This window comes from Myodes glareolus, chromosome 8, assembly GCF_982192425.1.
Source record: "Myodes glareolus chromosome 8, mMyoGla1.1, whole genome shotgun sequence".
Taxonomy (NCBI): Eukaryota; Metazoa; Chordata; class Mammalia; order Rodentia; family Cricetidae; genus Myodes; species Myodes glareolus.
In genome coordinates this window covers 34,400,299-34,425,003 of record NC_142033.1, presented here as the reverse complement: position 1 = coordinate 34,425,003, position 24,705 = coordinate 34,400,299, and the positions used below count along the sequence as shown (strand labels likewise).

The 24,705-nt window shown below is 44.7% G+C and overlaps 1 protein-coding gene across 10 annotated transcripts in view; it reads right to left on the bottom strand.

The window, feature by feature from the left end:
- Fryl (FRY like transcription coactivator) overlaps positions 1–24,705 on the bottom strand; it is a 237,554-nt gene that overhangs the window by 147,971 nt on the left and 64,878 nt on the right. For 3 of the 10 annotated variants that reach the window (XM_087908958.1, XM_087908959.1, XM_087908965.1), the window contains exon 1: positions 18,430–18,812. In XM_087908958.1, the coding sequence (XP_087765084.1) occupies positions 18,430–18,631 (202 nt within the window). In that variant the 5' untranslated portion in view covers positions 18,632–18,812. Of the gene's footprint in view, positions 1–18,429; positions 18,813–21,683; positions 21,823–24,705 lie in introns of those variants that run through there. The other 7 variants (XM_087908956.1, XM_087908957.1, XM_087908961.1 and 4 more) reach the window with 4 other exon arrangements.

Genomic DNA, 24,705 nt, shown 5'->3' with positions numbered 1-24,705 from the left:
TTGCCCAGCGTGTCTACAAGGAATGGTTTGATGTCTTAAAGGGTCACTATCAACCAGAGGCAAGAGCTCCTTGAATAAATGGTCAGGTTTCAGAGCCAGGGCAGGAAATAAATACACAAGAAAAATCCAGAATATTCTGCAGGGTCAGGAAAGAAAGAGCTAAAAACAAACAAGATGGAGGAGCGGCAAAGGAGGAAGAGGCCAACTTTGGGAGGTAAGTTTAAAGGAGACTGTGTGGGTGGGTTCCTAACTCCGCAAGGCAGCAGTGCCTCAAGAGGTGGGGCTCCAAGTAGGAGATTCTGAGCTAGTGGTGGCCTGCGGCCCCTGGGACTCTACAGGGCATCTCTACCAGCAGAGGGGATCAAACTGCATGCAGCCTCTGGTCTTGAACTTCCAAGCCTTCAGGGTCAGAACAAATAAACCCTCGCTTCTGTTTAATTATAGCAACACAAAATGACTAAGACGCTGATATAAATAAACTACTGGGCAAAAAAATAGGAAGAAGAGGAAAATCTTCCACTGTGCAGAAAGGAGGAGGCTTGAATGTTCCCCTTTGAGTGGCTGCCTGGCCAGCCTGGCCTCTGAATGACATCTGAGAACTTAGGTTTGCAGAGTGCCCACTATTCCTGAACTACTACTGTGAGTGGCTCGCCGTACCTAAATTATACACATAATGTGGTTCCTGTAGGATGCCTGTTTTTGTCCCAGGACTCTAAAAGGTCTGGGCATACGTCGAGCCTAGCATGCCTACATAAACCAGCCTAGATAAAGCCTGGACAGTAAGTGTCTAGTGAGCTTGGGCCAGCATCACTTCCCCTAGTGTTTCGGTTCACTCACCGTGAGACAGACAATGAACAGGAAAAAGATCATTTTAACAGGGAGAAATCTGAAAGATATTCCCTCAAGCCAGAAGAGGCTCTTTGTTTGTTTGTTTGGTCGGTTTTTGTTGTTGTTGTTGTTGTTGTTTGTTTGTTTTGTTTTGTCTTACTAGGTAGCCCTGGCTATCCTGGAACTCACTCTGTGGACCACGTAGGCCTTGAACTCAGAGATTCGCCTGCCTCTGTCTCCCCACTGCAGGGATTAAAGGTGTGCGCCACTAAACCCTGCCTATGACCGAGGGTTTTATTAGTGATAACTATGCTGACGGTCCTGGTGCTCTTCACAGACCATGATGAGAAAAGCACTTCACCCATACACTTCCTTCCCAGAACAAAAGCCCAGCTTAATCATGAAGGGAGGAAGAAGCAGGACAGACAAAAGCTCTCACACAACGCTATGCAGAACGACATGCAGACTTATAAACTGTTTATCTTTATAATTTTCCAGTTAATGTTTTCAGACCACAGAAACTGCAGAAAGTAATAGATAGATAGATAGATAGATAGATAGATAGATAGATAGATAGATAAAGACAAGTGAATCTAAACCAACAAATCCTCTGGGCTGGACCTATAGATTACAGATCCTACAGGTAGAAAAAAAAAAGATCAGTCAGCTTGGACAAATGGGTGCATAATCTCTCCAGACAGAAGCACAGACAACACACAGTCTGACGATGATGACAGGAAGAGCAAAGCCTCAGTAACTGATGGAAAGCCACCAGCGCGTCCAGCTTGGCAGGACTGGGACACAGAGACCAGCATGTCTTCTAGAGTTGGTGAGACTACAAAGAGACCCAAACAGATCCTTGTTTTCTCAAGCAAACACACACAGGTACGCATGCCAAAATCCAACAGAAACTGTTGAACCCGGCGGTAACGAAGTTTTTAAAGTAACAGAAAGTGATTAACTGCATACGGGAAAACAAAGAGTAAAATGAATGTGGATGTCGCATCTAAGACTGCAAGGTCCAAGACGGAATGGTTACTGGAAACTCAATAAACAAACAAAGGAACAAAAGAAACTGCCGCTCTAGAACTCTATCGGAGAAACTGTCTTTGAGGGAGAAAAAGTGAAAATTATTTCAGAACAGACCAAATGTGAAACAATTTATCACTGACAAAATCTGCACCACAGAAGCAAGAGAGAGAAGTATTAAAGGGCTCTCAGGTAGAAAAGCGATCAGGAAACTGAAAACTTGCATCCGTACAGTCAAGTGAAGGGCACCAGGAGCGGTGAGCATGGAAAGAAATGTTTCTTATTTTAAATGGTTTTTCCAAAGTTAACTGACAGGCTAAGCACGCAGTTCAGTGGAAGGGAGCTTGCCAGGCACGCACCAAACCCTGGGTTCAGTCCCCAGCATGCACCGTCAATTAATTAAGGCAAAACAAACCACTAAAGCAAAAGTGACTCACAATATATCACTGGGTAGAAATAAAACATTTTACTCCAGAGCTGCAGAAATGGCTCAGGGGTGAAGGACACTTGCTGATACACCAGAGGATGAGTTTGGCTTCCAGCATCCGTGTCAGGTGGCTCACAACATCTGTACCTCCAGCTCCAGAGGATCTAGCATCTCTGGTCACCCTGGGTACCTGTACTCGTATACATACCCACATACAAATGCACACACACACACACACACACACACCTACACAGGTTTTTTTTTTAAAAAAAAAAATTTTAAATAAATCTGGAAAATATTTTACTCCATCTGCAGAATAGCACAAAGGAAACACAGAAGAAACATAAATGTAACATTTCCGTTCTTGCACTTTGTGTAAAACATTGTTCTGTCATTGCAAAGTCAAGTCTGTGATACACCGAGACTTGTTTGTAAACTCCAGTGTGACTTCTCGTAAGGGAGGGGGTGAATAAGTTAGAACTAGAAGCCTTGAAATCCAAGAGGACAATGAAAGTGGGGATGATAGCAGGACACATGAACTACAGATTTATTTTTATTAAAAAAAATTTCATGCAAAATTTTGATCATGTTTTCCCCTCCTTCAATTCTCCCGGATCACCCCCACTTCCCTACCCACCCAACTTTAGGCTCTTTTTCTCTCAAAAAAAAAAAAAAAAAAAAAAAAAAAAACAAGCAACAACAACAAAATATCCCCAAAAAAACTGGAACTCAAAATAAGTGAAAGACTAATAAGGCAAAAAAAAAAAAAAGATGCCCAAACCAAGTAAAATGAGACAAAGAGTCTACAGAAATACTTCTGAGTTTTGTGTTGGCTGACAACTTCCAGGTATGGGGCCTGCCCTGAAATGAGGTTAATAAACCCAGCCAGTGTGACTCCATCTGAGAAACTGATTTTACCGTCGCCAATATCAGCTCCAGATACAAGACAGACTTAGCATTACTGTGTCAAAAATTCCACTAAATATAAATGGCCTAAATAAGGCAAAGGATAACAGTGTGAGACAGATCCTTATGCCCTGGACAAAAACAGACTTCATTTGTGAACATAAAGTGGGGGTTCTTACATAAAAACATGCCTTATGAAATAATAGATTGAGATTAAGTGTAAGGCAATACAGGGGTACTGATGGAAAAGCCAGAGGCCCTGCTAAGGCAGGGAGGAGAGAGGACACCTCTCTGGGACGCTGTCAAATCTTAAACCTGTCAGTGAAGCATCCTGACTTCAAAAATAAACCTTTGAAAAGGAAAAAAATAAATAAATGACATTTTAATTGAGGAAAAAAAGGGAAAAAAAGGAATAAACCTTTGTGTTTATCATAAAAAAACAAAAACAAAATAAAAACAACCACAGATAATGTGAATGCCAGAGTCAGAGCAGCCCTTGACTTTTCCACTAGCCTGAGGAGAATCTCAGGAAACCTAAAATATGCACAGAATCTGAAAAATACTGAAGTAACAAAATCTTGGAGAAAGGTCATGAGAAGAACCAGGTCAAAAGTCCACTTCAGGGTTACAGATTGAAAAAGAAGTTAATTTAAATTGCTGAGGTGAGGTACAATGACTTTTTTTTTTAAGGATACTGATAAGGATTAAGGTGGGGGGAAGGCAATAAAAATGGCAATAAGGTCTCAGATTCCATTTTCCCCGACTTGATAGCTCCTGATGATTTTGATGAGGACAAGGTAAGGCTGGTGTGTTAAAAAATGATCCCCAGGCTTTGGAAGGGCGGGAAGAGCTGATGGTGATGGAAGTCGGGGTAGCCAGTTGTAGGTCCCATTGAGAAGGGTTTGCTACTCCGAGATTTCTGCCCAGAGTTTTCAATACGAGTGTCAGGTCATGTCCAAAATTTATACTACTGATTATACTGTTTATACTACTGTGATTTGAAGGAGATGGCCCCATAGTTTGGGGGCATTTGAACACTTGCTCCCCAGTTGGTGGCACTGTTTGGGTCGGCTCAGGAGGCTTGGCCTTGTCAGAGGGAGTTTGTACTAATGGTGGGCTTGCTCTTTGCTTCCTGTTTGTAGTTCCGAGATGTGAGCCCTCAGCTCTTAGCTTCCAGCTCCAGTCTCATGTCGGTCACCGGCTACCTTGCTATCACTGCCATCACTGACCTTAACCCTGGGGGACTGGAAGCCGAAATAAACTGTTTTTCCTGTAAGTTACCTTTGATTATAGGGTCTTATCACAGCCGAAGAAAGTAACGTAATTACAAAGATAGGTCGGTTTCTGACCACAGCTACATAATTTCTAATAAGGATAACTTGTAGAGAGTGCCACAGGTCACACACAAGCATATCAATGTTGTTTACAAATAATCTACCTAAAGCCCACAAGGAAGCATTTTTAAAATTTGCATAGGAGCAACGCATGGGGTCGCGGACTAAAGGTTAGTGATCAACACTGTTGCCCTCCAATTTATTTTTGGGGAGAAGGCCTGTCCCTGGGTCTGAAGTTCACAGACCTGCTAGACAGCCAGCCCAGCAAGCCCTGGGGCTTCATCCCCCTACCTCTCCTCTGCATTGCTTCTCCAGCACATGCTGTCAAAATGACAACATGTTTGACTTGTGTGGATGCTGGGAATCCACACTTTGGTTCTCCTGCTTAGAGCAGGTCCCCTCACTACCAGGAGTGGGTGTGTGCGCAGCGGGTGCCATGAGGTACGATTGCTGGTGTGTTCCTGGCAATTACACATGTCACGAGTGCCATAAGGTACAATCGCTGGTGTGTTCCTGGCATGGGTGACGTAAGGAACAATCACTACTGTGTTCCCGGCATGGGTGCCGTGAGGTACAGTCGCTGGTGTGTTCCTGGCATGGATGCCGTGAGGTATGATCGCTGGTATGTTCCTGGCATGGGTGTCGTGTAGTACAATCGCTGGTGTGTTCCTGGCGTGGGTGACATAAGGTACAGTGTGTTCCTGGCATGGGTGCCGTGTGGTACGATCACTGGTGTGTTCCTGGCATGGGTGCCGTGAGGTATGATCGCTGGTGTGTTCCTGGTGTGCATGTTGATAAATAGCTGAACTTGTCCCTAGCTTTCCCTTTCAGTTCTTTCTTAATCTTTCACACATTTAAAAAAAAAAAAAAAAACAATGCTTCCTCTGCTCTGAAAGGAACAGTCCAGACCCCGCAATCATACTTTCTTCTTTGCCCTTGCAAACCATATCAATTTGCCATCCTTTGGCACAATGCTAAGATATTATTTCTGAATGAAATCAAAATCTGCTATTTCTGTGCATCTTTCAAGTGCATTCTCGAGATCTTAAAAACCCTCAGCAGAAACTTAACTGCCTGAAACAATTGTTTTGAATACAATGTTAGTGAGAATCAAGTGGGTTTTTTTTTTTAGGATTTATATTTTTGGAAACTGTTACCCTACGTATATTTACATAACATAACGTATATATGGATTACTCCCAATGAAAGAACTGCTAACACTGACATACTTGCTCTTGTGTGTCTCACAGCTGTTTGGAACAGAGGAGCAAACCTCTGGGAAAGGACTAGTGAATATCTATAAACTGGGGGTTAGCCAGACAGGCTTTGCGGCTCCAATGTGGGCTGTTCAGAGCATGAGGTTGGTGGGGTTTGCCTCTGTGCCAGACAACCACAGAGTGACCCGGGGCTGCCCCACACGGGAAGCCCTTCCACGAACGGTAAACAAAGGCCAACAGTTGGCTCCAGTTATCCGTGCCTTTCTCTCCTAGATCAACTAGAGCCCCCAGCGTTAGAGTCACCACCAGACACCACTCTTGTATGAGAGAGGGCCATTAGGAAGGCTGCAGACAAACAGGAGGAAGAGTCTCAGCCAAGAAAGGAAAGCCACCAGATGTCAAGACTATCGTCACACTGAAGAGAGCCCTTCATGTGAACCTCAGGAAGTAACAGCAGCAGCATTTCCTTCCAAGATTTCATTCCTGCCATCCCCGGGGCACAACACACCTCTTCCACAGTGACAGTGTGGACAGAGCTCTGGCGTAGGCACAGGCACAGCAGAGACAGCTCTGCTCTTCGCTGGGCCCCCCTCAGCTAGCGCCTTGGTCCGCATCTTCAGATGGAGGACCCCAAGGACATCATCTCTTCCATCTAGGCGTTCCCAACCTGTACAATGCCCTTCATAAATGTAATCACATGAACTCTCAGCACCTTAAGTCACGTCTTTTGAGACCCCTACATTGCTGCGTATTCTCAGGTCCTCCGTAAGTATCCAACTGGAAAGGGAAAACTCAAAAAACAAAACAAACAAACAAAAAAAACCTCGTGCCAAGAAGTGGATTATTCAGGATTAGGAAGAAACTATGGAGACAAGTCCATACCACTACACGAGCTAGCCGACACAGAAAAGGGGTCATGCCCGGCTAATGTGCGCTAAAAAAGCACTATATTCCAAAGAGTCTAACTTCAAAATTTAATATTCTTTAAAGCCCTATTTTAAATGTTCTAAAGTCACCGTTCATTTTTCATAGGAGCTCCCTGAGTGATTTGTCTTGGCTTTTGTTTGCTGTACTTTGAGATACCACATTGTTGTATCATCTGCCTGGAACTCAACGATCCTTCCACCTTTACCTTCAGAGTACTGAGACCGGTTTTAGGTACGCACGTGGTAAGCATGCTGCCGTGTGAGGCTTACACTAAGGGAGCTGGGGAGGCGGCTCAGTCCCTGAAGTGCTTATGAAGGCCTGAGTTCAAACCCCACCACCTGTGAATAAGATGGGTGCCTGCAATCCCAGCGCTGGCTGGCCAACTGTGCACTCCAGTCTCTGGGAAATACTCTGCCCCAAGAAGATGAGGGGAGAACAATGAGAAAGACACCTGCCTGACATCAACCTCTGGCCTCCACAGCCATGTGCGTACATGTGCACAAACACCTGCGTGCGACACACACACACTTACACACACACATACAAAATGTGCTTATGATAACTTTGTTTCTTTTTTTAACGATTTTATTTTTATTTACATATATGTGTGTGCTTCTGTGTGAATACTACCATGTGTGTAGCTGTCAACAGAGACCAGAAGAGGGCGTCAGATCTCTTAGGTCTGGAGAAACAGGCAGCTGTGGGCCACCTGATCTAAACTGCTGAGCCATCTCCATCACAACATTATCTTTCTCATAGATGGGAAAATTCAGAGGACCAAGAATAATGAGAATTTTTACATTCCCTACAAAGAACATCTCAGATTTATTAGCAGGTTTCTTCAGCAAGAGAACTGGGAAAATGCTCCAGCTAATACTTCTTCTATACACACCGTAAAAGACTGAGCGACCTGCGTTTAAATTACACGTTAAAAATGGAAAATCCATCTAAGGTCTACGTGAAGGAACAAGAATAAATTAGAGCAGACAAATAGGTATAATCTCCACCTGAAAGGTATCTGGGACTATTATTTAACAATTTAAATCAATCAATGATGATATGCTTGCTTTAACAGAAGCAGGATTTAGGAAAATACACCTTCAAAGGCAAGCAGATGGGTTCTAATTTTGAGTGCCACCCATTCATACTTGTTTGAGATTAACTTCCCTTTATAATGAATCTTCCCTTCTCTTCCCTTCTTTCTTTTTTCTTCTCTTGACAGAGGGTCTCACGTAGCCCAGGCTGGTCTAGAGTTTGCTGTGAACCCCTACGCCCACAGTCTCCACCCGCTACGGGCTGGCACCACAGGTGCGTACCTCCGTATCCAGCATGGATATTTTTAACAAAGAGCCGGGTTTAATAAACTTTATGACTGAAAAATGGTAGTGTGGATTCTATCCACATAAATGGCAGGACGGGGAGAGACGGGTGGGAGGGAGCCCAACTCTCGCCTGGTAGACAAAGGGTTCCATTGTGAAACGGACATTGACCGGCGGGGTTGACAAAAGCAGAACTCCACACAGGGCACTGAGGGCAAAAAGGGAATGTGGCGAGCCAACAGATGTTATCTTTAAAGAGTAAGCCATCTGGCCTTCCGAAAACCGTCATTGGGTCACAGGAGCCTGGTTTGTTTTTTTTTAATTTTGAGAGACTTTATGGCCACTTATCAAATTCCCTGAAGTCTAGCATGAGGTAACCGATAGCAAACTGGTATTTACTGAACACCTGCTACAGATAAAACACTCTTCTAAGGGCTTCATTAGATACGAGGAACTATAATGGCAGACCTCATCAAAATGGCTGTTGTCTGTGGCGTCCGTGGGGAGGTAAGTCTGTTCCCTGACCTTAGCAATATCCTTTTCTCTATTATATTTTAACTGTCAGGCAACTTTGGTTCCCAGGGCAAACCTGTTGTGTTTCTGTAAACAAAGCCACACTGGGATGTGTCTTGCAAAGTCATTCATGAATCATCCGTGGCTGCCCTGGCTCTACAAAGCCTAGGCTGGGTATGGTAACAGAGATGCACAGCCTACACGCCCTAAGATATTTACCCTCTGGGTTTTTACAGGAAGTCCACTAGAGATCTGCACTTGCTTGGTGTGAGGTTCTCCCCTCCCTCGCTTTCTATCTTCCTTCCTTCCTTCCTTTCTTTTCCTTTCTTTCTCTTTTTGTGACTTTGGAACTAATAGAAGGCTGGTTTTTCTCAGGAACCACTGCCCACTGAGCAATATACTTTATGGCTAAGAAGGAAAAGTCAGTGAGCTAACTATGGCACCAGGCACCTGCTGTGGTTAGCAAGTAAAAGCTTGCTTTGGCACATACGAGGCAGGAGCCAGAGACAGCAGCCTCTGGATCCTCAACCAGCTCTCGCCAGATGTTTCTCAACCGAGTGCTAGAGGACTGAGCCTTGGGGCTTCCCACATAAAGTCAGGCCGACTCAATCCTCCAAGAGCTAACATTTTTATATTAAACAGACGAACAGAAGCTAGCACACGGGGAGTAAGGTTAGAACGACAGCCGGGAGCTCTAGGCCCCACCCACCCGACAGAATTCCAGCTTGAGGAAGCCACCAGAACTGGAGCTATAGCCATCAGGATAACAATCCTTGAACCCGAAGGCCACTCTTCGGACCTGGGCAGAGTTGGCCCTTGGAATGTGTCTGCTTTCTGAATTCTCTTTATGGCGCTCTAACTGCTATTGAATCTTCCTAGGATATTCCTTTAGTTACATTTTCTACTCAAATTTGGCTTTACTCACCAGAACCTAGTCTTTAAACACATCTTTATTATTTTCTTGAGTGTATTTTGCTTTGTGTTCTGTTCTGGTGATGTGTGTTTGTTCGTGCTTGTGACCTGGTCTGTGTTCCAAACCTGTTGATTCGGCCTCCTGAAGACAAGAGTACAGGAACACCACTGTATCTCACTACCTCCTAGATGTTTTTATTGTCTTGTTCACATTTTTATGACTTTATGACCTATGTTATATAGATCATATTATTCAGAAATGCTTAACTAGTGTTTATATATTTCTCCTATTCCATTTACAGTAACCCTAGATTATGTACTTCTCTCCTTTTGCTTCTTAATAAACCATTCACCAGGAAGGCAGGCAACACCTTCTGGCTAATAAAATGTGGACTGGTCCCAGAGGGTCCTGGGTGGATTAGGACTAAAACATTAGGAACAGATGGGTAAGGAGACCCAGAACAATGGTTAAACGTCTGGATATGAGGAACACAGCAAGAACATTATTGAACAATGGGGATAGAGTCAGAGAAACACAGTGGCAGGCCATTCTGCCCTTCTGTAAATATCATTGACCGTATTGACATAAACCAGGACAGCTATGACATCAGTGATCAGTTGTATAAGATCTTCACCAGACGTGTGGCCTATCACTGACCACAACATCCTTAGATGGCACATGACAATATTCTAACCACCAGTATTACCGCAGTCAGTGCATACTGACTCAACATTGGCCATCTGACTCGGGTCAGTCACAACAAGTGACACAGACAGGAAGCTGTGGAAGTCCCTTAACAGGGGAACAAATGCAACCTTACTTCCAGTGTGCTTCCTAAAAATCCTTTCCTAACCTCAGAGAAATAAAGATCCTGACCTGAACGCTACTTGCAGTTAAGCACTTCCATGTTTTGCATATGTTACCATGCACAGCCTGGAGAGAAGGTCTCAAACGAGCCTTGCTACAAAATGACAAGACCGTGAAACTGTTGCAGAATAGCCGTCCACACTAAAGATGTGTCTCTGCCTAAGGCGCCTTCTGATTGGCTTAATAAAGAGAGGAATGGCCAATAGCTAGGCAGGAGAGGATAGGTGTGATTTCCGGGGAGAGAGAGGAAGTGGAGGGGGAAATCTAGGCACGAGGAATTTACCAGCAGACTTGGGGCAAGTCGGACATCCTGTACTGAGGAAAGGTAAAAGTCACAAGGCAGAACATAGATTGATAGAAGCAGGTTAATTAAATCATACGAGCTAGCGGAGGGCAAGTCTAAGCAAAGGCTGAGCGTTCACAAGTCTCTGTGTCATTATTTCAGCCTGGCAGCAGAAAAGAAAGTCTAACTACAAGAAATTATAGATGGGATGTGGTCACACTCACTTCTGAATCATACAATTGTTTGACAATGGCTATTTGGAGGAGAGCCTGGTGTAGACAAAGGAGGAAGCAGAAATGCCCAATAGCCCAAGCTCAAGAGAGTGTCCACCTAGCCATACGTCATGTACTAAAACACTCTGGAATTATGTGTAACCAAAGATAGAGCTCCACAGTCCTCGAAAATGTGTTCTGATGCAATGCTCTAAGGAGGTATTTTTAATTAAAGTGATTCATTTACCTTCAAACCAAAACTCCAAGTTTTTCAAGTAATTTTACCACCATTTATTGAGCAATGCATCAAGTTTGCTAACTTTTTTATAATTATGAAAACTAAGGTCAGTAACAGTCACACGTTTAATGAGTAATTCACTAAGCAGTTACTAGATTCTAAACCCCAGAACACACCTAAAAACGCAGTTTGCTTTCTACCCAGCACCTCTCCTTTTGCAAGTCAAGGTCTCACCTTCAACTCGCAATCCTCCTGTGTCTGCCTTCTGAGTGTTGGAGTCTCAGCTAGAGGTCTCCACACTCAGGTCAGTGGATATTCTAGGTCTGAGTGGGGAAGCAGGACACGGAACTTACAGCAGATCATTCCAGTTGCCGGCAAACCAAGCAGAGCCTAGAGCGCTACGTGATCACAAGCTCTTTCATCCTAAATGGTGACATTTGTTGTGTTCTTGGCAATTACAAGAATCAGTGTTGATCAGCCCACTAGCAAATGCCTGTAGTCCAGCTACCGGAAGCTGAGGCAGGGGAGCCTATGCTCAAAGCCTGCCTGAGCTAAAGACCAAGTTCAAGGCCAATCTGGATGACGCTGGGAGTCCTGCCTCAAAATTAAAAGAAAAAAGAAGGCTGAAAATACAGGTCAGTGGTAACAGGTTTACCTCACCATGAGTTCAATCCCCAGCTTTGCCTAAACGATGCAGCATTAACAAAACACTGTGTTTTCTGTCCTTCACATTGACACTCTTGACTCCAAGCAGCATGAATAATAACAGATCTGAGGTTAATCCGAGCAGAAGAACAATAACCCTGGTGATGATGCAAAGACTCTGCAGGTGTCTATGGAAACACATAGCCCGAATTTCAGAATCAGACTGCCTACATGGTGTTCGTCAAAACTCAGAAAATAATACAGTGCATTCTCGATCAGTAAACTGTATTTTCTTCCCACCAACTCTTATGCCTAGAGATGATGTTCTGGCTGCAATATTTGTCGGTGGAGTACATTTTCTGTTGTTGCCTTTTGAGGCGTCTGGGATCAAACCCAGGGTCTCGTACTACTGAGCTGTCCACTCCAGCCCTGGTGTCAGTCTTTAATCACACAATCAGGATGCTCCCCAAGAGCCAGAAGGATGCTGAAGCATCTCATGAATAAAACCAGACTACATTTGTTTGATCATCCTGACCCCTTTTATTTTGTATAGGAACTAGATGTGGCAAACAAATGATTTACTTCTTCAGTGGTATTACAATACGGAACAGCCGTGCACAGGAGAGTAAGTACCTTACAGTAAGCTGGCCAACCATTTAACTTAAAAGCTCTATTCAAGTAGGAATCGGAGGATGAGAAGAAAAAGACCCACTAAGGTTTGATTTTAACTTCAAATGTTAAATTCACGTTTAATCCTCAGCTTCCTGACACAGTGCCCGGGCCCTGTCATTCAGGCTGGGTTTGTAGATTATGCCATTGTCTTTCTTGCCTAAGACCAAAGCCATGGACACTGGCTACGCTGTTCAGTTTCAGAAAGTATTCCAGGGCAAAACTCCAGTCTTGCACGTTTCTCTGGCCTGTCTGGCGCACAATATTTTCTCTCTAGAAATTCGCCTTTGTGGGGTCTGTCCAGAGCGTCCATCTCTGGACACACCAAAACAACCCTCGCTCCAGTCTCATCCCTTACCACATTATGTAATATGCAATTAATTATGCAATCACAACAGCGAGTTGGAATTGGCATAAACAGGTTTCGTTAAAACAACAGCCAACTCAGTCAGTCCCACAGCTCGGCCTATTGGGAGGATGGTGGTGGCAGGACTCCACAGCTGCTGTGCGCTGGAGCGCTGCTACCAGCAGAAGATACTGGAATGCACTGGGCTGCTCAAGGATGTCATAATGGCTTTTAATATATTAGTCTATGCCATATTTAAAGAAAGTTCAAAACGGAAAAAAGATTAACAGCAAAAATGTTCTTCAAATAATGATCTACCTCACTTCATGCATATTTCTGTCCTACGATTACCAGTAGTATTTTCTAAGCCAGATTGTTCTCTGTGGGGCCTCTCACACGAGGCACAATGCATCTACATCCCAACCTTGTGGAAAATCCCTTTGGACGGGCTGGTGGAATGGCTTAGTGGGAAAATGGGCCTGCCACCAACCTGCCACCCGAAATTCCCATCCCTGAAATGCACAAAATGGGAGAATTGACTTCCACAAGTAATCTTTTGCCCTTCGTATGTGCGCTATGCCACATGCACACATGCACACACACACACACACACACACACACACACACATACACACACTAAATAAAAGTAATTAAAGAGAAATTTTTGAGATGCTTTCTCTACACAGCCCTGGCTGTCCAGGAACTCACTATGTAGGCCAGGCTGGCCTCAAACTCACACAGATCTGTCTGTTTCTGCCTCCCATAATAATAATATAAAAAAAGCCAATGGTATTACGTATCACTTTCTCTCTAGGACAATAAGTACATCCATCTATCCCCCATCATTTACACAGATTTTCTCCATATGCTCAATTTTTCCTTTCATTAAATGAATAAAACAAGTGGAGAAAAGTGACTTCCATTTTTAATCCCAGCGTTAAGGAGGCTGAGGCAGGAGGATTACTGAGAGAAGGTCAAGGCAAAGCAGAACCACACTGTGCATGCCAGCCAGTCAGTCACGTATAATACCTTACCTTAAAACAACAAATAAATTACAAAACTCCAGCACCTCCTAGAGAAACAGTTCCAGTTGGTATTTTCATAGCTTCTGGCTACACTACCGCATTGGGAGGCTGGGGGGCCAGTCACCGGCTCACACAGGTTCTGACTTCTGGCTACACTACCGCATTGGGAGGGTTGGCGGGGGGGGGGGGGGCGAGTCACCAGCTCATACAGGTTCTTACATCAGTAAACTTTAATTTCTGTTTCTATCATTATCTAAATACAATCAAGGACTTGCAGGAGCATGGCACAGTTGAGTCTCAGAAACTTTGTAGGACAGACTGACTCAGGGAAAGACTGTGGAATCAAAGAAGCCTTGATTCTAGGCTTACTCTTCGACAAGATGATAGAGCTCTGACAAAGGGAATGGTGGGGGTGCGCCTAACTCCCCCCTCTGCTGTGGAATAGCCATTCCTGCACTGTGAACGCGTGTCACTCTGGTTGGTTTAATAAAAAGCCAAACAGCCAATAGCCAGGCAGGATTTTCAGGGCAGAGGATGCTGAGAAGAACAAAGGGGAAAGCCAGCCAGATGTTGAACAAGTCAGACACACAAAATGGAATAGTGGCAAAAGCCACATGGTAGAATGTAGATTAATTTTTAAAAATGGGTTAAGTTAAACTATAAGAGCACATTGGAAGCAAGCATAAGCTATCAGCCGAGTTTCCATAGTTAATAATAAGTATCTGTATCATTTTTTGTGAGCTGGCAGTCCAAAGAAAAATCCATCCACACCTCTCCCTGCTGGGACTTGGTCTGGTTGCAGCTAGCACGGGTCTTGTGCACACTGCGCAATGGTTGTGAGTCCCTAGGAACAGCTGCCCTGCGTGTCCAGATGTTCCCCTGCAGCCTTTTATGCCCTCCGGCTCTCTCCATAGAGATCCGTGGCCTGAGGCAGGCGCAGGGAGGTAAGACTTGTTCCCTTTAGCGCAGAGCACCTAGTCCCTGCTTCTCTGTACTTTGGCCAGTTGTGGGTCCGTATCAGTCACTATCTCCCGGCAAATAGAGGCTCTCAGGTGAGGCCTGAAAGCCACGTTGATCTAATGTGCATGCAAGGAAAGGGGCACAGAAAAGCAGCCCCGGGCCAGGTTTTTCAGCCGCTGTCTTTGGCCGCTGTCAACATGTCAAAGGTGAGTTTAAGAACAGTCATGGATGTGTGCTTGAAAACTGCATTACTGGTCACAGGATGAAGCCCACATGTGATTCTAGAACTTGGGAGGTGGAGAGATCAGGATTGAGAATGAAGGTTATCCTTAGCTACACAGTAGGTCTGGGGCCAGCCTAGGCTACATGAGACATTATCTCAAGAAACAAACAAAAATAACAACCGTGATGGGCTGGGGTGTGAGGCCAGCCTGCTGTTACAGAGCAGGTATATTTTCCAAGCCTTTGTCTGTGGTTTCTGGTTTTGTTTCATTTTATACTATCAGTCTAATAACAGAAATCTTTTCTTTGATTATTACTTGTTTTCATTTTTAAGCTTTGTGTACCCACTTTTAAAAAGAAGAAAGGGAATCTGGGGCTGGAAACATGACTCTGGCTAAGAGTGGGTGCTTCCCCTGTAGAAGCCTGGACTCAGTTCCCAGCACCCATGTCTAGTAGCTTATGCCACCTCTAACTCCAGCTCCAGGGCATCTGATGCCTCTGGCCTCCACATGCCCTGTATGGACAAACCCCCACAGACAGACAGACAGATTGGAACAGAGAATTTTTAAAAAGAAATAAATCTGCTGGGTGATGACGGTGAACACCTATAATCCTAGCACTCTGGAGGCAGAAGCAGGCAGATCCCAGTGAATTCCAGGCCAGTCTGGTCTACACAGTGAGCTCCCGGACAACCAATGCTACACAGTAAAACAATGTTGAAGGAAGGGAGGAAGGGAGGAAGGGAGGAAGGGAGGAAGGGAGGAAGGGAGGAAGGAAGGAAGGAAGGAAGGAAGGAAGGAAGGAAGGAAGGAAGGAAGGAAGGAGAAAAAGAAAAAAAGAGGGGGGCGGACTGGTATCAGAGTCATACACTCCTTCGGTGTGCTGCTTTAACCTGGGTGGTAAGAAGTTACACACCCTACAAACCCTTAATCAGGGAATGGCATCCTTGTGGTGGTTAGTCACGCAATGACCTGGCTGCGTGGAAAGCGTTGCTAGGAAAGTACAACCCTGGGCATTTCCAGAGTGAGCTAAATGGGAGCAGAAGGCTTCCCTGCCTGTGGCCAGCACCACCCCACTGCCTGGGAACCCAGACAGAACAGAAGGTAAAAAGAGGAAAGCTCCATAGAAACAGGCAATCCCTCTCTCTGCTTCCTGGACGCCATGACGGGGGCTGCTCACCTTTGCCATGGGGGACAGACACCAGGAGCCAGAAGCCATGGCTTCCTCCTTTCGCTCCTTTCTCTCCAGTATTGGGTCATAACAGAAAATCTAACACAATGCGGGGTAGGAGAACGGAGAAGGGGGAGGGAGGGAACTGCCATGTTTCTAAGGTGTTATTTATTTTATGTGCACGTGTGGGTGCCTGAATCTAGTATGCACACATGGGGCCTGCTGCCCGTGGAGGCCAGAAGGGTACCAGATCCCTGGAACTAGAGTTATTGGCAGCTGTGAGCCGCCACATGGGTGCTAAGAACTGAACCACATCCTCTAGAAGAGGAGCAAGTGCTCTTAACTGCTGAGCCAGCTTTCTAGCCTGTGGGGTGGGATGGGGGTGGGGGTGGGGTGTGCACTCTGTGAGGTGGTTCCCTGGGCAAAAGCACTTCCCAAGCTAACCTGGTGATTTGCGTTAAAATCCCAGGTCCCACAGTGGAAGGTGAAGACTGATTCCCAAAATTCATCTTTTGACCTACACACACACACACACACACACACACCAAAAACCCTAGGGCTGGAGAGATGACTCAGCAGGTAAAAGCACTTAACTGCACAAGCCTGACAGTTGAGTTCCCTCCCTGGAACCCACAGAAAGGAGAAAGGAGCAAACACTCTCCAAAGTGTCCTCTGACCTCCCACATATGCACCCACACACGCAATAATAAAAATTAAAAGGAGACAGAGTCTTTCTCTAACATGAACTGCAGAAATCAGATTAGTATACTTTGTAACGTGGACGCGGTACTAGAAAGAGTGCGGTCATTTGAAGAAACAACCACAGGTCAAGTTTAGAAATAAAAGAGACCATAAAGCAGGTGTGGCCTGTTACAGTTCAACATCAACCACCAAGGCAGGTGTGGCCACAACCAGGAAAGACTTGGGTGTCTCAGGACTGAAAATGAAAGAAGAAAAATTTCGAGCGCCTTACACAACTACACACAAGCGTGCACACACTGTTGACCACGAAAGGGTGCAGGCTAAATCCGAGGGTTTTAATTCAAGCTAAAAAGTAGCACAAAGAGCTTTCACTGCCTCCTCACCTGCCAGAAGTGTGAGAAACGTCAAAACAGCTAATGTCTGACAGCAGTTAAGCCATGGACAGAGACAGAGATTTTCAACATCGAGAAGAGCTGCCCAAGCCAGCCACCAAACGGAGAATCTGCTTCTTTGGTCTGTTTGGAGACAGGACACAGCGCGGCCCTGGCGGACGCTGAGCTGGTGGAGATCTAGGCTGCACTTCAAGTCTCAACCTTCTGCAGTGCCTGAGATCACAGGCCTGTGCGCCCCAACACATAATTTATTAAAAAAAAAAAAAGAACAAAAACCCCCTCCCCATTCTTTTACATAATTGGTATTATTTCCAGTAGAAGCTATGGTTTCTCATAACTACAACTGGACGTTTTTTAAGCTGATGTGAAGCAATGCTGGGGAGACTGCGAACAGAGGCTGCTGCCAAATCCTGCCTGAGATTTAGATTGGAAACTCTCTTAAGGTAACAGCCCAATGTCCACACAAATTTTAAAAAAGTGTGTGGAAATTTACTCTAAGAAGCAATCACCAGAAGACATGAACTGACATACAGATGAATAATTATACAATATTCTAGTGACTCAAAGCTGGAGCTGAGTAAATCTTATTCGTGTTCACGCTTAAAAGACGAGCTGGGCCGATCCCTGGATCTACACGAGACAGAGACACCTGTGCTGCGCTGGCGGTCAAGCAGCCCCCAGGGTCCTCGGAGTGCTGCTTCTTACGGATTTCCAACAAGACGCGGAAGCGTCTCAATCAGAAATTTCAAACAGGGCATCTTTCCATTCACCATATAAAATTGATTTTTGGAACAAAAATAAGACAATGTGCAGTAATCCTTGCATGCTGAGAGGGCTCTTTCATAGGGCTCAACACCCCACATGGGGCCATCCCTCTACCACTGAGGTACAGCCTACCCAAACACTTGTTTATCTTTAGGGATACAACAAGAAGGCAGGTTTGTTTTTTTTTTAAAGACAGAAAATAAGTCACTTTTCTAGTGGGCAGATCAGACCCAGTATCTTATTTGCTTCTCTTCATATCTCATGAGTTTTAATAACAACAGTTTTTAATAATACTTCCTCAGCCTATTTCCCAAAGACCATCAAAATGATCAGGCCTGATGTTCTGGTACTATTTTATATCACTCGTTTCCCTCTCTAAATCAAAACAAAACTTTCTAAAGACTCAGGTGAAATATAGCTACTTTATTACACATTTTTAATACTTAAGTCTCACTTGAAAAATAATTACTTTCTTGCAGTAAGTCCTGAAGGAACTGAAAGCAATGCGTGTTTACGTTACCTATTTGCTGATGTTGACATCTGTCATCACGATTTCCGCACAACTTACTCCCGCCTGGGTCGCCCACTGTCCTCTTGGAGGCAGTGGAGCACAGTCTTCGCACCTTAAGTAATCTGGGGGACGTTCCTTGGGCCTTGTCTCCAGCATCCAAAACCAGGTCCCCAGAAAAGGCAGGAGGCACAACCCGCTTTAAAAAATCCATCGTAAGGTTCTTCTACATTACTAGACCCAGGAGCACAAAGGAAGGTACAGGGACCAACTTCCTTGATGGCTATAGTTAAGGGCTATACTATCTGAGGCAAAGAGCAGAGAGGCGTCGTCCTGTGAGCTTGGGCGGTGCTAGGACCCAGCGGTCACCCAGCAGCAGCTGCTGGGAAGCTGATTTTTGAGGACATCACTGTTCCTGCCGATAACAGGTCAAGCAGTCACAGTCTGTGAAACTGCAGGCCATATATACCAGCCCTTCTACAGTGGGTGTTAGCTGCAATTCTCAGGCTATAAAATGCTTAGCATCGATCGGGTTTACCACTTAAACTCTGACAGCCTTCATTGTGATAATGTAAAAATAAATTTACTTTGTTCCGGGGTGTACCCTTTCTTTCAAATAAACTTAAGCTCTGTAGTGTGAGACAGTAACTTGGACTCAGAAGATAAGTCTTATCATTTTGAAAATTCACTACCAGATCGCACAACTTACACAGAACACGAGGCCGCGCCAGTGAGAACTTTTAACTACACGCAGCCACACACACACACACACACACAAATCCCCTTTACAATCCATCACAGTCCACAGGAGTAGAAACCCTAGAATAGATCATCGAAGGGTAATTGGCAAAACAGATCCATCTAAGACATCATGCTAAAGAATTCGAGAAGTTAATATTAAAACTTAATAAATGTAGCCATCAGCATCATAGCATTTGCTTTCAAACTACGCATTCTACTCATGTGATAACAAGAGCCCATGGAGCTAATCCCACAACGACAATGTCACCAAGGCATACACACAAGAGAAAGGGCTGTAAAACCCAGGTCAGAATCACCTACTGCCCTCCGGCCTTGGTGCCTGCCTTCTGGTGGGGATCCAAGTGCGGGAGAGAGCTATGAACAAGCAAAGGGAGTACAGGAGGTGGGAGCGGCCTGGTGACTGTGTGTGTAACTTCACAGGACACATATTTTAATAACTTCAAAAATCAAATTCACTCAGTAAAACACACGCGTGCACGATCGATCGCTTTCTTCCAGTATGCGGCATGAAAATAAATAGAATGTAACATGTCTAAAGATTGAGCCATACAAACCACAGGACTTAAAGGGCCAGTGACTCTATTTAACCCATTGACAAATACAGTTTGAAGGTCCCGCATGGTGAAGCTTTAATTTAGTATTAAGTCTCAAAGAATATTTAAGAGTAATGTAAATTCCATCTAGTGGGCTGGGAAGGTAGCCCAGGTGGTGACAGAGTGCTTGCTTGCTCCGTATGCATAAGGCCATGAGTTCAACCCCCACATGTAGTGGGATACGCCTATAATCCCAGCACTCAGGAGGTGGAAGCAAAAGGATCAGAAGTTCAAAGTCATCCCCAGCTACATAGTGAATTCCAGGCCAACCTGGGATACATGAGACCCTGTCACCAAGTAGGGGTGGGGTGGGGGAATTTCTGTCTAGGTAAAAACAGGGAAGACTTAAATTTCTTTCCCCGAAATCAGTACTATCTACTAGAAAAACATTTTGTGGTTTTTCTTTTTTTTAACAAAACACTTCTAAGAAACACATTCCCTCTCCAACTTTCCTCTCAGTCTAAAAGGAATAAAATTAATATCCATTCACCCAATCACCACAAACAAGAGAAAAATATGTCATAATTATAGGCCGTTAGGCTTCCTACCCTAGACGGTTCACTGCCTGTGGGCGCTCTTTCCTTGTGCTTGCTTTGTGAATGTGACCTCGGTCTTTACTTGGTAAGTCTGCCGTCTGCCTTGGGCCTCTTTGTGGGTTCTTATCTAAGGAGCCCTGCAACACAGTGGTGTGGAACCTGGCTTATGCCAGACAGGAAGTTGCCCTGGTGTTTGCTCACAAAATACAGGGCCACCTGCTGGGTCACTTTTCACATCTCGGAAAGGAAGGGGTTGCGGTGCAGAAGGACAAGCACTGGGTGTCAGAGGAGAGACCCCCATGTTTCCTCCATCCCTGGAGTGGGCGCAAACAGCTTCTATGGCGGTTTGTGCAAGGTCCAAGGACTCTGAAATCTGTCTCTGTCTCCAGCTTGTTTCCAATTCAAGAAGGGAAACCGGCTCTCACAGCTACAGTTCTCCCTGCAAGGTGGTGCAAACCCTTTTGAACCTGCACTGTTCTCCTTCCTCGCCCAATCTGAGTCCTGTGCTGATCACTAATAAACAGCCTGGCAGCTAACCTAGCTTCCTGAGAACCTACCCTGAGGGAGACACAGAGCAGAGGGGGCCAGCGTTACATTCCAGTGACAAAACCGTACTCCCTACTACCTCAGTCTGATGCGAAAGGCCACAAAAACCCATTTACTTGCTATTTCTAAGCATTTTGAGTAATTCTCATAACCGTGAATGTGCTATTTATTTGTTCATATCTCAAATGTTTCCCAATAGGGGCTGGGCTCAGGGGTGAACAACACTGGCTGCTCTTGCAGAGGACCTCGGTTTGACTCCCAAGCAACCCCTTGGCAGCTTACAGTCACCTCTAACTCCAGCTCTACGGCATCTGATGCCCTCTTCTGGCCTCCATGAGCACAAGGCACACACACAGTGCAGACATGCATGCAGGCAAAATACCTATACACATAATTTAAAAATACAATAAAATAATAATAGTTTTGAGAACTGTGTAAGTCTGCTAATGGCCCCCATATCTAAAGTTTGATCCCTAATCTGGTAGACACTAGTGGGAAGGAATCACATCACTGGGGAGTCGTTCTTGAAGGGAACTGCGGGCTCCTGCACCACCCCCACCCCACCCCTACCCCACCCCCACCCCACCCCTACCCCACCCCACCCCACCCCAACCTGCCACTTTGCTTCCTGGTCTAAAACAATGAGATTGCAATTCACAGACCAGACCTTCCAAAACCATGAGCCCAAATCAACCTCTTCCCAATGAAGTTAACATGTCAGGTGTAACACTTGTGTGCCAGAAACACAAGCAACACAGAAACTGTGATCAAAGCTGGGGGCTAAGAAGCGGCATTTAAGACATTAGTCGCCTTGCCGTGCAGTATTTACCGTGATCTTACCGTAGTACCACTCCAGACTAAGTTCTCGGTGGGGACATGGAGCATCTAATCTTGCATGACTCTCAAGCAGTTTGGAGAATTACGCATTTAGAGGTTAATTGCCCAGATTCAAATAAATGGCTTCGTCTCTGAAGAAAAAAACAAAACACAACATTTTCCTGTCAGGGACGTTTATAATAAGGACATCTTAGCGTTAATTTATATCCACCCGGGCTCGGAACAATCACTCACCCAGTGCTACGATCTCCTCCAATGTGACATATAACTTATTTTTTCCTTAAATTATGGAAACTGTCCAAGCAGCGTAAATTAAGAATGCTATCATAAAGACATGCCTCTATTATTCCCAAATGCAACAATTATATCATATCTCATTCATAGCTTCATGTCCCACCCACCCTCCAGATTATTCTGAAGCAGAAAGGCAGACATCCAAGCATTTCACAAGTAGATAATTGAATATACCCCCACTCTAAAACAAAAGCCTTTCTAATATACATGGCAGCCCGTTAGGGTACCCACAGTATTCTAATACCAACTACCAAACATCGCTTGAATGTCCAAGCATCTTTTTAGCCCTGTTCTATTTGTTGAGCAGAATCTGCAGGTGGTAAGTGTATTACTCGGGTCTAATCTATACTTTTCTCCCCTTTCTTTCCCAAATAATGATTTCATAAGTCAATTGCTGACCTCACCTGTACACCGATTCAGTACCACGTTTAACACACTGTCATAAAACACACTAAAATACAGCATTGCCAAACAGTTCATGTCCGTCCGTACTAGGAACCATACTTATGGAGCTAATTTAGGATGTGTGTTTTTCCAAATCTTACTATAGCAACTGGATGGATCTTTGGACAGCTAACCACTGCGCACATCTGCAGTCCCCTAACCGTGGCTAAAAATGGAGCCAGCGGCCACAGAGAGCCGTTCTTCCACCATTTGTGACGGCTCAGGTGCCGTCATGGGTGTTCTATGTTTTACTACATTTGAGGGCTCGGCACTTCTCAACAGTTAGATGGGCCGGTTCTCTGAAACTCAAACTAGTCTCACTTTATATCACTTTTTCCTTAGTGAAGTTAATATACAACCCAAGTGAAAGGGTAAACTCTGACATACTATCTTTGGACTTAAAACTCTCAATTTGAAATTCCTTTAGTCAAGTTATAAAGCTATAAAACTCCATTTACTAAGAAGAACAAGTCAACAAAAACCACAGCAAAGGCTAAATCTTCAAAGCCCCAAATCTCATTTTATAAATATATATAATATATAAATATATTATAAGTATATAAGCATTATATAGTATATATTATAAGTATATATTTATATATAACATCAACTTATATATAAATATATTTTTAAATATATAAATATATAAAAATCACACTTTTCATAATCAGAATCATTGGGACTTGTTGGAATGTTTTACTTTCCACCAAGCATTTCTGAATATTAACATATATGTGTGTATATGCTATATATGTCTGTTGGTGTGTGTGTGTGTGTGTGTGTGTGTATGTATGTATGTGTGTATATAGCTATGTGTGATACCCAGGCTGGGTGTGGTGGTGCACACCTTTAGTCCTAGCATTTGGGAGGCAAAAGCAGGCAGATGTCTATGAGTTCAAGGCCAGCATGATCTACATGGTGAGTTCCAGGACAGCCAGGGCTATGTAGAAAGACTGTGTCCCAAAATAATTAAGGAAGGAAAGAAGGAAGGAAGGAAGGAAGGAAGGAAGGAAGGAAGGAAGGAAGGAAGGAAAGAAGGAAGGAAGGAAGGAAGGAAGGAAGGAAGGAAGGAAGGAAGGAAGGAAGGAAGGAGAGAGAGAAGAAGAAAGAAAAAAATAACCACATTCAACACTTCTGCCATAGTCTTGATAGTTTCCTTGTCTTTGGACACGGCATCTTTTCTCCCTCAAAGTGCATAAAACCCATATTACAAACGCTTACTGGTATAGTCACGCACTGCATAACACTTTATGAGATTTAAACCATTTGCCTTCTCTTTCAGGACGGCTCACAAGCAGATGACTATTAGGGTAATACAGCTGCAGGCCCAGGAAGACGGCTACGTGGGAAGGCGCTTGTCCTGACAGCCCAACGGCCTGAGTCAGATCTCCAGGGTTCGTGGAGAGAACCAACTCCACAAAGTTGTCCCATGACATCCACGCGTGTGGTGGCACACATGAACCAGCGCTCATCCATGCACACCACAGACACATTCACAAGCGATAAATAAAAACTGGGTAAAAAGGAGAAATAAACGCAACCTAGAGGGCAAAAGCGGGACGCTGTAACTCCACCTAGGACGCAGCGTACCCTGAGGCCTGGGCTCCCATCCGGCCTCACTCCTGGCCGTCCCCGTGCAGCCAGCCTTTCCAGCAGTATGTCACCAGTTCTCAAGTCCAGATTGTCCCAGAGCCTCCGGCACCTCAGCAGACACACAACCTTCCCAACAAAGGTGTGATTGTCGTTAATACTTCTCTGGTTTTCCTTGGTGTTCATATTTCTACTAGGACTGGGGTTTGGGGAGATATCTGTACCCAAGGGTTTTTTTTTATTCTGTGGGGTTTATGGAGGTGGGGTACCAATCAGCTTTTCCTCTTGTCCCCCTACATACCATTTCATGTGGGATTCACTGATATGGAGAATTTTTTTTTCTGAAGAAAAGTAATTCTTATTATTACTTTTATAATGTTGCTTTTGAGACAGTGGAGGTCACCTGCCCATGCTCGGGCTGTACATGAGATCACTGCCCGAGTTTTTGACTTTACAACATCAAATAAAGGAGGCAAGTTGGTATCTGGCAGACCTAAAGAGAATTCTGTGTGGAGTCAAGGGACAGAAGGCTTGAAAGGCGTGACTGTCACCTGCAGAGGGAGGCACAGCTCTATAGACTGGCAGTAAACAAAGACAACAGTGGCCAAATGAGGGCCTCCAGGCCCAGGTGTGCTGCACTTAAATGCAGAACTACAGTGGACGCCAGACAGCCTTCTAACTCTCCT